The sequence below is a fragment of the Salvelinus namaycush genome, chromosome 15 (assembly GCF_016432855.1).
Source record: "Salvelinus namaycush isolate Seneca chromosome 15, SaNama_1.0, whole genome shotgun sequence".
Classification (NCBI taxonomy): domain Eukaryota; kingdom Metazoa; phylum Chordata; class Actinopteri; order Salmoniformes; family Salmonidae; genus Salvelinus; species Salvelinus namaycush.
This window is the reverse complement of record NC_052321.1, coordinates 14614058-14627836: the sequence shown is the minus strand read 5'-3', so window position 1 is coordinate 14627836 and position 13779 is coordinate 14614058. Positions and strand designations below refer to the sequence as shown.

Below are 13779 nucleotides of genomic sequence, written 5' to 3'. Positions count from 1 at the left end.
TGTGATGTGGGAGACTGAGAGTGAGTATGTAAAAGTGTCATTACTGCTCCCAGTCCTCTAGAGAGAAACCCCATATTCCCTCCCTTTCTTTAGCTGAATATCACGGTGGCCATTCTGGAGAGACAGGTGATGTCGACAGAGACAGTGGATGACAAATTCAAAATCAATCTGAGGGTCAGTCCCAAGGAGAATAGTAGCTGTTGTAAACTCTCCCAGTGAAGGATGACTCCCTCTATAGCTCCATAGATTCATGGCTTTCCCTCTAATATTTCCTTTCTCTTTCACTGCTTTGGTGGAGTCAGGGGCTCCTGGGAGTTTCCACCATATTTCTGATACTAGTCATTTTACCTTCAAATCAGTGTAGGGAAGTGAACAAGTGCACACTTTGGGAGGATGGAGAGATAAGTTGGGACATAGCCGTTGTCTACGGTCCAATGCTGAGCTCGATTGGTTTGGTTTGTATGTCATGTTCTTTTGGTGAAATACGCAGCCAACTAACCAAACACCTAACCAAACACACAAACAAACAAACAATGCAAGCACTTCTCAGCACACACACACAAACACACACACGAACACACACAAACACACACACACACACACACACACACACACACACACACACACACACACACACACACACACACACACACACACACACACACACACACACACATAGACTCACACACACACACACACACACACACACACACACACACACACACACACACACACACACACACACACACACACACACACACACACACACACACACACACACACACACACATGCACTGCCCCTCAGTCTCTCAGGTGCTATCACCTCTTTAACCTACCCTCCTCATCCTTCTCTCCTCCTCCCTCATTCAAAATAATTGAGAGGCCTCGGTGAGTTCGAGCTGCCCATCCGTGACACGCTCCCACAATGCACTGCTGCACAGGTAGACTAATTGGTAACATGTCTCTCCATCTCTTCCTCTCCTCGCTCCTCTCCTCCCTTCTCTCCGCCCCTACTCATCTCCCCTCCCCTCTCTCTCTCTCCCGCACTCCTCTCATTCCCTCTCTCTCTTTTTCTCTCTTCCCCCTCTCCCTTCCTCCATCCCTCCCTCCCCCTACCACACCCTCTCCCTCCATCCCCCTCTCCTATTCTCTCTAGGTGGGGGGCCAGTGTAAGTGTAAGAGGCGTGTGTCTGGCAGGCGGTGTGATGTGTGTCAGGTTGGATTCTACTCTCTGCAGCCGTTGGGCCCCGAGGGCTGTCTGCCGTGCGGCTGCAGCGCTGCAGGCACCCGGGGAGACGACAGCACCTGTCACCAGCAGTCAGGACAGTGCCAGTGCAAGACACACGTAATCGGTAGGTAGCAAGTTAGCACTTCTGGGTGATGGCTCTGGTCATAGGAGCACATATGAGGCCTCTCTCTCTCTCTCTCTGCCTCACTGTTATTTCTACACACATCACTCTCTCTTTCTCTCTCTCTCTCTCTCTCGCTCTCTCTCTCCTCTCTTTTCTCTCTTTTTTCTCTCTCCTCTGTTTCTCTCTCTTCTCTCTCTCTCTCTTCTCTCTCACTCTCTTCTCTCTCACTCTCTCTTCTCTCTCACTCTCTCTCTGCTCTCTCACTCTCTTTTCTCTCTTTCTCACTCTCCTTTCTCTCTCTCTCTCTCGTCTCTGTTTCTCTCTCTTCTCTCTCTCTCTCTTCTCTCTCACTCTCTTCTCTCTCACTCTCTCTTCTCTCTCACTCTCTTTTCTCTCTTTCTCACTCTCTCTTCTCTCTCTCTCTCCCTCTCTGTCTCTCTCTTGCTTCATTCTCTTCTCTATCTTTCTGCTCTCACTACCTGTTATGAGAATTTTGTTATCAATGTTCATAAAATTCATTTAATCTACTCAGTCTGCAACCCAGAGTTTGTAAGATTCTGGTTTAAATGAAACAGACAAATTTCTCAGCTTACAATAGTCAAAATGTTTATTCACGAGGACGTCCTAGTCCGTTGTACAAAAACATCCATTTTATACTGGCTCCTTACGCACATACCTTCACACATAAACAGTAGGTATCCTACACACATACATACACAGAAACAGTAGGTGAGTTGTATCCTTCTCCAGAGTTCTCACCACTGTGTATCACTACCCAGCCGACAGTTCCATTCCCCCGAGATTAGAGGAACCTTGAGAAGGACTCCCTGTCCTATCATAGGTTCCTCAGAGGCCTAGCCAGGTCGGTCCAAACACAGTTTAACTGTTCTCATTTTTTTTCTTCGCACACACACACAACTTCAAATCCTGAGCTACGCCTTGCTCAGACAGTCTGTGTTTTTCCACTATACAGATACATTGTTTAACCTAATTCTGACTAAACCTACACACATCATCAGATTATAATTTTATGATTCTAATCAATTTCATACAGTTATAAGGTTTCATAGTGGAATTATTGTATCATTATCTTTCAACACATACATTATTTTATCACTACCTTCCTCTCCTTATCTTTTGTTCCCCCCTCTATCTCTCTTTCCCAAAGGATAATGAGAGAGTACAGTTGATTAAAGAGTGAAACAACATTTGTTCGTTTTTTTCATTCTAGAAGATATTTAGTTATATCATAATGTACTCATTTGCAAGAAACATTAAACATAAACATGAATTGTTTGTATTTATAATATGGTAAAGTGACTAACACATTGACTAACCTATATGTAAGTGCTATGATTAGGTTGTTGTCAGCACATTCTTGGCCAATCTGTCTGTTTCTTTCTTTTCCCAAAACACACACCACACACACACAGCCCTTCTTTTCATGACATCACCACTAGCGGCAGCCAAGATGGCCGTTTCTTCCTCGCTCCTTTGTGATAAATCTGCTCCGTTTCTCTCCTGAGTGTCTTTCAAGAATCTCCTATCAAATGCAAAACGAATCCTACTCAACACACCATGTTTATTGCTAAGCCAGGATATCAACGTCCACCTCATTTTAATTCTCTAATTCAATGACAAGTGGATTAGAACAAACTGTCCCGGGCCCCGCCTCCTTTTCACTCTTCTTACAATACCCCACTCTTTATCATTTATTTAGCTCCCTTAGGTATTTTTCTGAAATTAGATCTGATTACGGCAATTTATTACCAGCTGGGTGTTTGAGGGGAGCAGCGGCTTCATAAGTGCATTGTCTACATAATAGTATTTGAAATGGTGATATACTGTTAGCTGAGGAGCAAGATGGGGGGGGGGTCATGCCCCAATACTTGCAAACTGTAGAGATACACGCGTGTGCGGGCTCACGCATACACACACCAAAACACACACACCCACTCCCACTTACCTATGATTTAATGGTAAACAGCAGAGCTGACCCAGATAGTAGATGTCATTACTCTTATTTAATAGATAGAAGAATGTAAAACCACTTTATTAATACACACACTCTGTCACTGTCCTGGTTACTGTGGGTTAGCTGGATGTTAATGGCTGTAATACAGCAGGCCTGTAGAAGCAGTGGTGTACGTCTCTGTCCTGGTTACTGTTGGTTAGCTGGATGTTAATGGCTGCAGTACAGCAGGCCTGTAGAAGCAGTGGTGTACGTCTCTGTCCTGGTTACTGTTGGTTAGCTGGATGTTAATGGCTGTAGTACAGCAGGCCTGTAGAAGCAGTGGTGTACGTCTCTGTCCTGGTTACTGTTGGTTAGCTGGATGTTAATGGCTGCAGTACAGCAGGCCTGTAGAAGCAGTGGTGTACGTCTCTGTCCTGGTTACTGTTGGTTAGCTGGATGTTAATGGCTGCAGTACAGCAGGCCTGTAGAAGCAGTGGTGTACGTCTCTGTCCTGGTTACTGTTGGTTAGCTGGATGTTAATGGCTGCAGTACAGCAGGCCTGTAGAAGCAGTGGTGTACGTCTCTGTCCTGGTTACTGTTGGTTAGCTGGATGTTAATGGCTGTAATACAGCAGGCCTGTAGAAGCAGTGGTGTACGTCTCTGTCCTGGTTACTGTTGGTTAGCTGGATGTTAATGGCTGTAGTACAGCAGGCCTGTAGAAGCAGTGGTGTACGTCTCTGTCCTGGTTACTGTTGGTTATCTGGATGTTAATGGCTGTAGTACAGCAGGCCTGTAGAAGCAGTGGTGTACGTCTCTGTCCTGGTTACTGTTGGTTAGCTGGATGTTAATGGCTGCAGTACAGCAGGCCTGTAGAAGCAGTGGTGTACGTCTCTGTCCTGGTTACTGTTGGTTATCTGGATGTTAATGGCTGTAGTACAGCAGGCCTGTAGAAGCAGTGGTGTACGTCTCTGTCCTGGTTACTGTTGGTTAGCTGGATGTTAATGGCTGCAGTACAGCAGGCCTGTAGAAGCAGTGGTGTACGTCTCTGTCCTGGTTACTGTTGGTTAGCTGGATGTTAATGGCTGTAGTACAGCAGGCCTGTAGAAGCAGTGGTGTACGTCTCTGTCCTGGTTACTGTTGGTTAGCTGGATGTTAATGGCTGTAATACAGCAGGCCTGTAGAAGCAGTGGTGTACGTCTCTGTCCTGGTTACTGTTGGTTAGCTGGATGTTAATGGCTGCAGTACAGCAGGCCTGTAGAAGCAGTGGTGTACGTCTCTGTCCTGGTTACTGTTGGTTAGCTGGATGTTAATGGCTGCAGTACAGCAGGCCTGTAGAAGCAGTGGTGTACGTCTCTGTCCTGGTTACTGTTGGTTAGCTGGATGTTAATGGCTGCAGTACAGCAGGCCTGTAGAAGCAGTGGTGTACGTCTCTGTCCTGGTTACTGTTGGTTAGCTGGATGTTAATGGCTGTAGTACAGCAGGCCTGTAGAAGCAGTGGTGTACGTCTCTGTCCTGGTTACTGTTGGTTAGCTGGATGTTAATGGCTGTAATACAGCAGGCCTGTAGAAGCAGTGGTGTACGTCTCTGTCCTGGTTACTGTTGGTTAGCTGGATGTTAATGGCTGCAGTACAGCAGGCCTGTAGAAGCAGTGGTGTACGTCTCTGTCCTGGTTACTGTTGGTTAGCTGGATGTTAATGGCTGTAGTACAGCAGGCCTGTAGAAGCAGTGGTGTACGTCTCTGTCCTGGTTACTGTTGGTTAGCTGGATGTTAATGGCTGTAGTACAGCAGGCCTGTAGAAGCAGTGGTGTACGTCTCTGTCCTGGTTACTGTTGGTTAGCTGGATGTTAATGGCTGTAATACAGCAGGCCTGTAGAAGCAGTGGTGTACGTCTCTGTCCTGGTTACTGTTGGTTAGCTGGATGTTAATGGCTGCAGTACAGCAGGCCTGTAGAAGCAGTGGTGTACGTCTCTGTCCTGGTTACAGTTGGTTAGCTGGATGTTAATGGCTGCAGTACAGCAGGCCTGTAGAAGCTGTGGTGTACGTCTCTGTCCTGGTTACTGTTGGTTAGCTGGATGTTAATGGCTGCAGTACAGCAGGCCTGTAGAAGCAGTGGTGTACGTCTCTGTCCTGGTTACTGTTGGTTAGCTGGATGTTAATGGCTGCAGTACAGCAGGCCTGTAGAAGCAGTGGTGTACGTCTCTGTCCTGGTTACTGTTGGTTAGCTGGATGTTAATGGCTGCAGTACAGCAGGCCTGTAGAAGCTGTGGTGTACGTCTCTGTCCTGGTTACTGTTGGTTAGCTGGATGTTAATGGCTGTAATACAGCAGGCCTGTAGAAGCAGTGGTGTACGTCTCTGTCCTGGTTACTGTTGGTTAGCTGGATGTTAATGGCTGTAGTACAGCAGGCCTGTAGAAGCAGTGGTGTACGTCTCTGTCCTGGTTACTGTTGGTTATCTGGATGTTAATGGCTGTAGTACAGCAGGCCTGTAGAAGCAGTGGTGTACGTCTCTGTCCTGGTTACTGTTGGTTAGCTGGATGTTAATGGCTGCAGTACAGCAGGCCTGTAGAAGCAGTGGTGTACGTCTCTGTCCTGGTTACTGTTGGTTAGCTGGATGTTAATGGCTGTAGTACAGCAGGCCTGTAGAAGCAGTGGTGTACGTCTCTGTCCTGGTTACTGTTGGTTAGCTGGATGTTAATGGCTGTAATACAGCAGGCCTGTAGAAGCAGTGGTGTACGTCTCTGTCCTGGTTACTGTTGGTTAGCTGGATGTTAATGGCTGCAGTACAGCAGGCCTGTAGAAGCAGTGGTGTACGTCTCTGTCCTGGTTACTGTTGGTTAGCTGGATGTTAATGGCTGCAGTACAGCAGGCCTGTAGAAGCAGTGGTGTACGTCTCTGTCCTGGTTACTGTTGGTTAGCTGGATGTTAATGGCTGCAGTACAGCAGGCCTGTAGAAGCAGTGGTGTATGTCTCTGTCCTGGTTACTGTTGGTTAGCTGGATGTTAATGGCTGTAGTACAGCAGGCCTGTAGAAGCAGTGGTGTACGTCTCTGTCCTGGTTACTGTTGGTTAGCTGGATGTTAATGGCTGTAATACAGCAGGCCTGTAGAAGCAGTGGTGTACGTCTCTGTCCTGGTTACTGTTGGTTAGCTGGATGTTAATGGCTGCAGTACAGCAGGCCTGTAGAAGCAGTGGTGTACGTCTCTGTCCTGGTTACTGTTGGTTAGCTGGATGTTAATGGCTGTAGTACAGCAGGCCTGTAGAAGCAGTGGTGTACGTCTCTGTCCTGGTTACTGTTGGTTAGCTGGATGTTAATGGCTGTAGTACAGCAGGCCTGTAGAAGCAGTGGTGTATGTCTCTGTCCTGGTTACTGTTGGTTAGCTGGATGTTAATGGCTGTAATACAGCAGGCCTGTAGAAGCAGTGGTGTACGTCTCTGTCCTGGTTACTGTTGGTTAGCTGGATGTTAATGGCTGCAGTACAGCAGGCCTGTAGAAGCAGTGGTGTACGTCTCTGTCCTGGTTACAGTTGGTTAGCTGGATGTTAATGGCTGCAGTACAGCAGGCCTGTAGAAGCTGTGGTGTACGTCTCTGTCCTGGTTACTGTTGGTTAGCTGGATGTTAATGGCTGCAGTACAGCAGGCCTGTAGAAGCAGTGGTGTACGTCTCTGTCCTGGTTACAGTTGGTTAGCTGGATGTTAATGGCTGTAATACAGCAGGCCTGTAGAAGCAGTGGTGTATGTCTCTGTCCTGGTTACTGTTGGTTAGTTGGATGTTAATGGCTGCAGTACAGCAGGCCTGTAGAAGCAGTGGTGTACGTCTCTGTCCTGGTTACTGTTGGTTAGCTGGATGTTAATGGCTGTAGTACAGCAGGCCTGTAGAAGCAGTGGTGTACGTCTCTGTCCTGGTTACTGTTGGTTAGCTGGATGTTAATGGCTGTAATACAGCAGGCCTGTAGAAGCAGTGGTGTACGTCTCTGTCCTGGTTACTGTTGGTTAGCTGGATGTTAATGGCTGTAATACAGCAGGCCTGTAGAAGCTGTGGTGTACGTCTCTGTCCTGGTTACTGTTGGTTAGCTGGATGTTAATGGCTGCAGTACAGCAGGCCTGTAGAAGCAGTGGTGTACGTCTCTGTCCTGGTTACTGTTGGTTAGCTGGATGTTAATGGCTGCAGTACAGCAGGCCTGTAGAAGCAGTGGTGTACGTCTCTGTCCTGGTTACTGTTGGTTAGCTGGATGTTAATGGCTGTAATACAGCAGGCCTGTAGAAGCAGTGGTGTACGTCTCTGTCCTGGTTACTGTTGGTTAGCTGGATGTTAATGGCTGTAGTACAGCAGGCCTGTAGAAGCAGTGGTGTACGTCTCTGTCCTGGTTACTGTTGGTTAGCTGGATGTTAATGGCTGTAGTACAGCAGGCCTGTAGAAGCAGTGGTGTACGTCTCTGTCCTGGTTACTGTTGGTTAGCTGGATGTTAATGGTTGTAATACAGCAGAACTGTAGAAGCAGTGGTGTACATCTCTGTCCTGGTTACTGTTGGTTAGCTGGATGTTAATGGCTGTAGTACAGCAGGCCTGTAGAAGCAGTGGTGTACGTCTCTGTCCTGGTTACTGTTGGTTAGCTGGATGTTAATGGCTGTAGTACAGCAGGCCTGTAGAAGCAGTGGTGTACGTCTCTGTCCTGGTTACTGTTGGTTAGCTGGATGTTAATGGCTGTAGTACAGCAGGCCTGTAGAAGCAGTGGTGTACGTCTCTGTCCTGGTTACTGTTGGTTAGCTGGATGTTAATGGCTGTAATACAGCAGGCCTGTAGAAGCAGTGGTGTACGTCTCTGTCCTGGTTACTGTTGGTTAGCTGGATGTTAATGGCTGCAGTACAGCAGGCCTGTAGAAGCAGTGGTGTACGTCTCTGTCCTGGTTACTGTTGGTTAGCTGGATGTTAATGGCTGTAGTACAGCAGGCCTGTAGAAGCAGTGGTGTACGTCTCTGTCCTGGTTACTGTTGGTTAGCTGGATGTTAATGGCTGCAGTACAGCAGGCCTGTAGAAGCAGTGGTGTACGTCTCTGTCCTGGTTACTGTTGGTTAGCTGGATGTTAATGGCTGTAGTACAGCAGGCCTGTAGAAGCAGTGGTGTACGTCTCTGTCCTGGTTACTGTTGGTTAGCTGGATGTTAATGGCTGTAGTACAGCAGGCCTGTAGAAGCAGTGGTGTACGTCTCTGTCCTGGTTACTGTTGGTTAGCTGGATGTTAATGGCTGCAGTACAGCAGGCCTGTAGAAGCAGTGGTGTACGTCTCTGTCCTGGTTACTGTTGGTTAGCTGGATGTTAATGGCTGTAGTACAGCAGGCCTGTAGAAGCAGTGGTGTACGTCTCTGTCCTGGTTACTCTTGGTTAGCTGGATGTTAATGGCTGTAGTACAGCAGGCCTGTAGAAGCAGTGGTGTACGTCTCTGTCCTGGTTACTGTTGGTTAGCTGGATGTTAATGGCTGTAATACAGCAGGCCTGTAGAAGCAGTGGTGTACGTCTCTGTCCTGGTTACTGTTGGTTAGCTGGATGTTAATGGCTGCAGTACAGCAGGCCTGTAGAAGCAGTGGTGTACGTCTCTGTCCTGGTTACTGTTGGTTAGCTGGATGTTAATGGCTGCAGTACAGCAGGCCTGTAGAAGCAGTGGTGTACGTCTCTGTCCTGGTTACTGTTGGTTAGCTGGATGTTAATGGCTGCAGTACAGCAGGCCTGTGGAAGCAGTGGTGTATGTCTCTGTCCTGGTTACTGTTGGTTAGCTGGATGTTAATGGCTGTAATACAGCAGGCCTGTAGAAGCAGTGGTGTACGTCTCTGTCCTGGTTACTGTTGGTTAGCTGGATGTTAATGGCTGCAGTACAGCAGGCCTGTAGAAGCAGTGGTGTACGTCTCTGTCCTGGTTACTGTTGGTTAGCTGGATGTTAATGGCTGTAGTACAGCAGGCCTGTAGAAGCAGTGGTGTACGTCTCTGTCCTGGTTACTCTTGGTTAGCTGGATGTTAATGGCTGTAGTACAGCAGGCCTGTAGAAGCAGTGGTGTACGTCTCTGTCCTGGTTACTGTTGGTTAGCTGGATGTTAATGGCTGCAGTACAGCAGGCCTGTAGAAGCAGTGGTGTACGTCTCTGTCCTGGTTACTGTTGGTTAGCTGGATGTTAATGGCTGTAGTACAGCAGGCCTGTAGAAGCAGTGGTGTACGTCTCTGTCCTGGTTACTGTTGGTTAGCTGGATGTTAATGGCTGTAATACAGCAGGCCTGTAGAAGCAGTGGTGTACGTCTCTGTCCTGGTTACTGTTGGTTAGCTGGATGTTAATGGCTGCAGTACAGCAGGCCTGTAGAAGCAGTGGTGTACGTCTCTGTCCTGGTTACTGTTGGTTAGCTGGATGTTAATGGCTGTAATACAGCAGGCCTGTAGAAGCAGTGGTGTACGTCTCTGTCCTGGTTACTGTTGGTTAGCTGGATGTTAATGGCTGCAGTACAGCAGGCCTGTAGAAGCAGTGGTGTACGTCTCTGTCCTGGTTACTGTTGGTTAGCTGGATGTTAATGGCTGTAGTACAGCAGGCCTGTAGAAGCAGTGGTGTACGTCTCTGTCCTGGTTACTGTTGGTTAGCTGGATGTTAATGGCTGCAGTACAGCAGGCCTGTAGAAGCAGTGGTGTACGTCTCTGTCCTGGTTACAGTTGGTTAGCTGGATGTTAATGGCTGTAATACAGCAGGCCTGTAGAAGCAGTGGTGTATGTCTCTGTCCTGGTTACTGTTGGTTAGTTGGATGTTAATGGCTGCAGTACAGCAGGCCTGTAGAAGCAGTGGTGTACGTCTCTGTCCTGGTTACTGTTGGTTAGCTGGATGTTAATGGCTGTAGTACAGCAGGCCTGTAGAAGCAGTGGTGTACGTCTCTGTCCTGGTTACTGTTGGTTAGCTGGATGTTAATGGCTGTAATACAGCAGGCCTGTAGAAGCAGTGGTGTACGTCTCTGTCCTGGTTACTGTTGGTTAGCTGGATGTTAATGGCTGTAATACAGCAGGCCTGTAGAAGCTGTGGTGTACGTCTCTGTCCTGGTTACTGTTGGTTAGCTGGATGTTAATGGCTGCAGTACAGCAGGCCTGTAGAAGCAGTGGTGTACGTCTCTGTCCTGGTTACTGTTGGTTAGCTGGATGTTAATGGCTGCAGTACAGCAGGCCTGTAGAAGCAGTGTTGTACGTCTCTGTCCTGGTTACTGTTGGTTAGCTGGATGTTAATGGCTGTAATACAGCAGGCCTGTAGAAGCAGTGGTGTACGTCTCTGTCCTGGTTACTGTTGGTTAGCTGGATGTTAATGGCTGTAGTACAGCAGGCCTGTAGAAGCAGTGGTGTACGTCTCTGTCCTGGTTACTGTTGGTTAGCTGGATGTTAATGGCTGTAGTACAGCAGGCCTGTAGAAGCAGTGGTGTACGTCTCTGTCCTGGTTACTGTTGGTTAGCTGGATGTTAATGGTTGTAATACAGCAGAACTGTAGAAGCAGTGGTGTACATCTCTGTCCTGGTTACTGTTGGTTAGCTGGATGTTAATGGCTGTAGTACAGCAGGCCTGTAGAAGCAGTGGTGTACGTCTCTGTCCTGGTTACTGTTGGTTAGCTGGATGTTAATGGCTGTAGTACAGCAGGCCTGTAGAAGCAGTGGTGTACGTCTCTGTCCTGGTTACTGTTGGTTAGCTGGATGTTAATGGCTGTAGTACAGCAGGCCTGTAGAAGCAGTGGTGTACGTCTCTGTCCTGGTTACTGTTGGTTAGCTGGATGTTAATGGCTGTAATACAGCAGGCCTGTAGAAGCAGTGGTGTACGTCTCTGTCCTGGTTACTGTTGGTTAGCTGGATGTTAATGGCTGCAGTACAGCAGGCCTGTAGAAGCAGTGGTGTACGTCTCTGTCCTGGTTACTGTTGGTTAGCTGGATGTTAATGGCTGTAGTACAGCAGGCCTGTAGAAGCAGTGGTGTACGTCTCTGTCCTGGTTACTGTTGGTTAGCTGGATGTTAATGGCTGCAGTACAGCAGGCCTGTAGAAGCAGTGGTGTACGTCTCTGTCCTGGTTACTGTTGGTTAGCTGGATGTTAATGGCTGTAATACAGCAGGCCTGTAGAAGCTGTGGTGTACGTCTCTGTCCTGGTTACTGTTGGTTAGCTGGATGTTAATGGCTGCAGTACAGCAGGCCTGTAGAAGCAGTGGTGTACGTCTCTGTCCTGGTTACTGTTGGTTAGCTGGATGTTAATGGCTGCAGTACAGCAGGCCTGTAGAAGCAGTGGTGTACGTCTCTGTCCTGGTTACTGTTGGTTAGCTGGATGTTAATGGCTGTAATACAGCAGGCCTGTAGAAGCAGTGGTGTACGTCTCTGTCCTGGTTACTGTTGGTTAGCTGGATGTTAATGGCTGTAGTACAGCAGGCCTGTAGAAGCAGTGGTGTACGTCTCTGTCCTGGTTACTGTTGGTTAGCTGGATGTTAATGGCTGTAGTACAGCAGGCCTGTAGAAGCAGTGGTGTACGTCTCTGTCCTGGTTACTGTTGGTTAGCTGGATGTTAATGGTTGTAATACAGCAGAACTGTAGAAGCAGTGGTGTACATCTCTGTCCTGGTTACTGTTGGTTAGCTGGATGTTAATGGCTGTAGTACAGCAGGCCTGTAGAAGCAGTGGTGTACGTCTCTGTCCTGGTTACTGTTGGTTAGCTGGATGTTAATGGCTGTAGTACAGCAGGCCTGTAGAAGCAGTGGTGTACGTCTCTGTCCTGGTTACTGTTGGTTAGCTGGATGTTAATGGCTGTAGTACAGCAGGCCTGTAGAAGCAGTGGTGTACGTCTCTGTCCTGGTTACTGTTGGTTAGCTGGATGTTAATGGCTGTAATACAGCAGGCCTGTAGAAGCAGTGGTGTACGTCTCTGTCCTGGTTACTGTTGGTTAGCTGGATGTTAATGGCTGCAGTACAGCAGGCCTGTAGAAGCAGTGGTGTACGTCTCTGTCCTGGTTACTGTTGGTTAGCTGGATGTTAATGGCTGTAGTACAGCAGGCCTGTAGAAGCAGTGGTGTACGTCTCTGTCCTGGTTACTGTTGGTTAGCTGGATGTTAATGGCTGCAGTACAGCAGGCCTGTAGAAGCAGTGGTGTACGTCTCTGTCCTGGTTACTGTTGGTTAGCTGGATGTTAATGGCTGTAGTACAGCAGGCCTGTAGAAGCAGTGGTGTACGTCTCTGTCCTGGTTACTGTTGGTTAGCTGGATGTTAATGGCTGTAGTACAGCAGGCCTGTAGAAGCAGTGGTGTACGTCTCTGTCCTGGTTACTGTTGGTTAGCTGGATGTTAATGGCTGCAGTACAGCAGGCCTGTAGAAGCAGTGGTGTACGTCTCTGTCCTGGTTACTGTTGGTTAGCTGGATGTTAATGGCTGTAATACAGCAGGCCTGTAGAAGCAGTGGTGTACGTCTCTGTCCTGGTTACTGTTGGTTAGCTGGATGTTAATGGCTGCAGTACAGCAGGCCTGTAGAAGCAGTGGTGTACGTCTCTGTCCTGGTTACTGTTGGTTAGCTGGATGTTAATGGCTGTAGTACAGCAGGCCTGTAGAAGCAGTGGTGTACGTCTCTGTCCTGGTTACTGTTGGTTAGCTGGATGTTAATGGCTGCAGTACAGCAGGCCTGTAGAAGCAGTGGTGTACGTCTCTGTCCTGGTTACTGTTGGTTAGCTGGATGTTAATGGCTGTAGTACAGCAGGCCTGTAGAAGCAGTGGTGTACGTCTCTGTCCTGGTTACTGTTGGTTAGCTGGATGTTAATGGCTGCAGTACAGCAGGCCTGTAGAAGCAGTGGTGTACGTCTCTGTCCTGGTTACTGTTGGTTAGCTGGATGTTAATGGCTGTAGTACAGCAGGCCTGTAGAAGCAGTGGTGTACGTCTCTGTCCTGGTTACTGTTGGTTAGCTGGATGTTAATGGCTGTAATACAGCAGGCCTGTAGAAGCAGTGGTGTACGTCTCTGTCCTGGTTACTGTTGGTTAGCTGGATGTTAATGGCTGCAGTACAGCAGGCCTGTAGAAGCAGTGGTGTACGTCTCTGTCCTGGTTACTGTTGGTTAGCTGGATGTTAATGGCTGTAGTACAGCAGGCCTGTAGAAGCAGTGGTGTACGTCTCTGTCCTGGTTACTGTTGGTTAGCTGGATGTTAATGGCTGCAGTACAGCAGGCCTGTAGAAGCAGTGGTGTACGTCTCTGTCCTGGTTACTGTTGGTTAGCTGGATGTTAATGGCTGCAGTACAGCAGGCCTGTAGAAGCAGTGGTGTACGTCTCTGTCCTGGTTACTGTTGGTTAGCTGGATGTTAATGGCTGTAATACAGCAGGCCTGTAGAAGCAGTGGTGTACGTCTCTGTCCTGGTTACTGTTGGTTAGCTGGATGTTAATGGCTGCAGTACAGCAGGCCTGTAGAAGCAGTGGTGTACGTCTCTGTCCTGGTTACTGTTGGTTAGCTGGATGTTAA

General features: G+C 48.1%; 1 protein-coding gene across 1 annotated transcript in view; it reads left to right on the top strand.

The window, feature by feature from the left end:
* LOC120059784 (usherin-like) overlaps window positions 1-13779 on the top strand; it is a 201418-nt gene that overhangs the window by 126911 nt on the left and 60728 nt on the right. The window contains exon 13 of the mRNA XM_039008832.1: window positions 1157-1352. Within this exon, the coding sequence (XP_038864760.1) occupies window positions 1157-1352 (196 nt within the window). The remainder of the gene's footprint in view (window positions 1-1156; window positions 1353-13779) is intronic.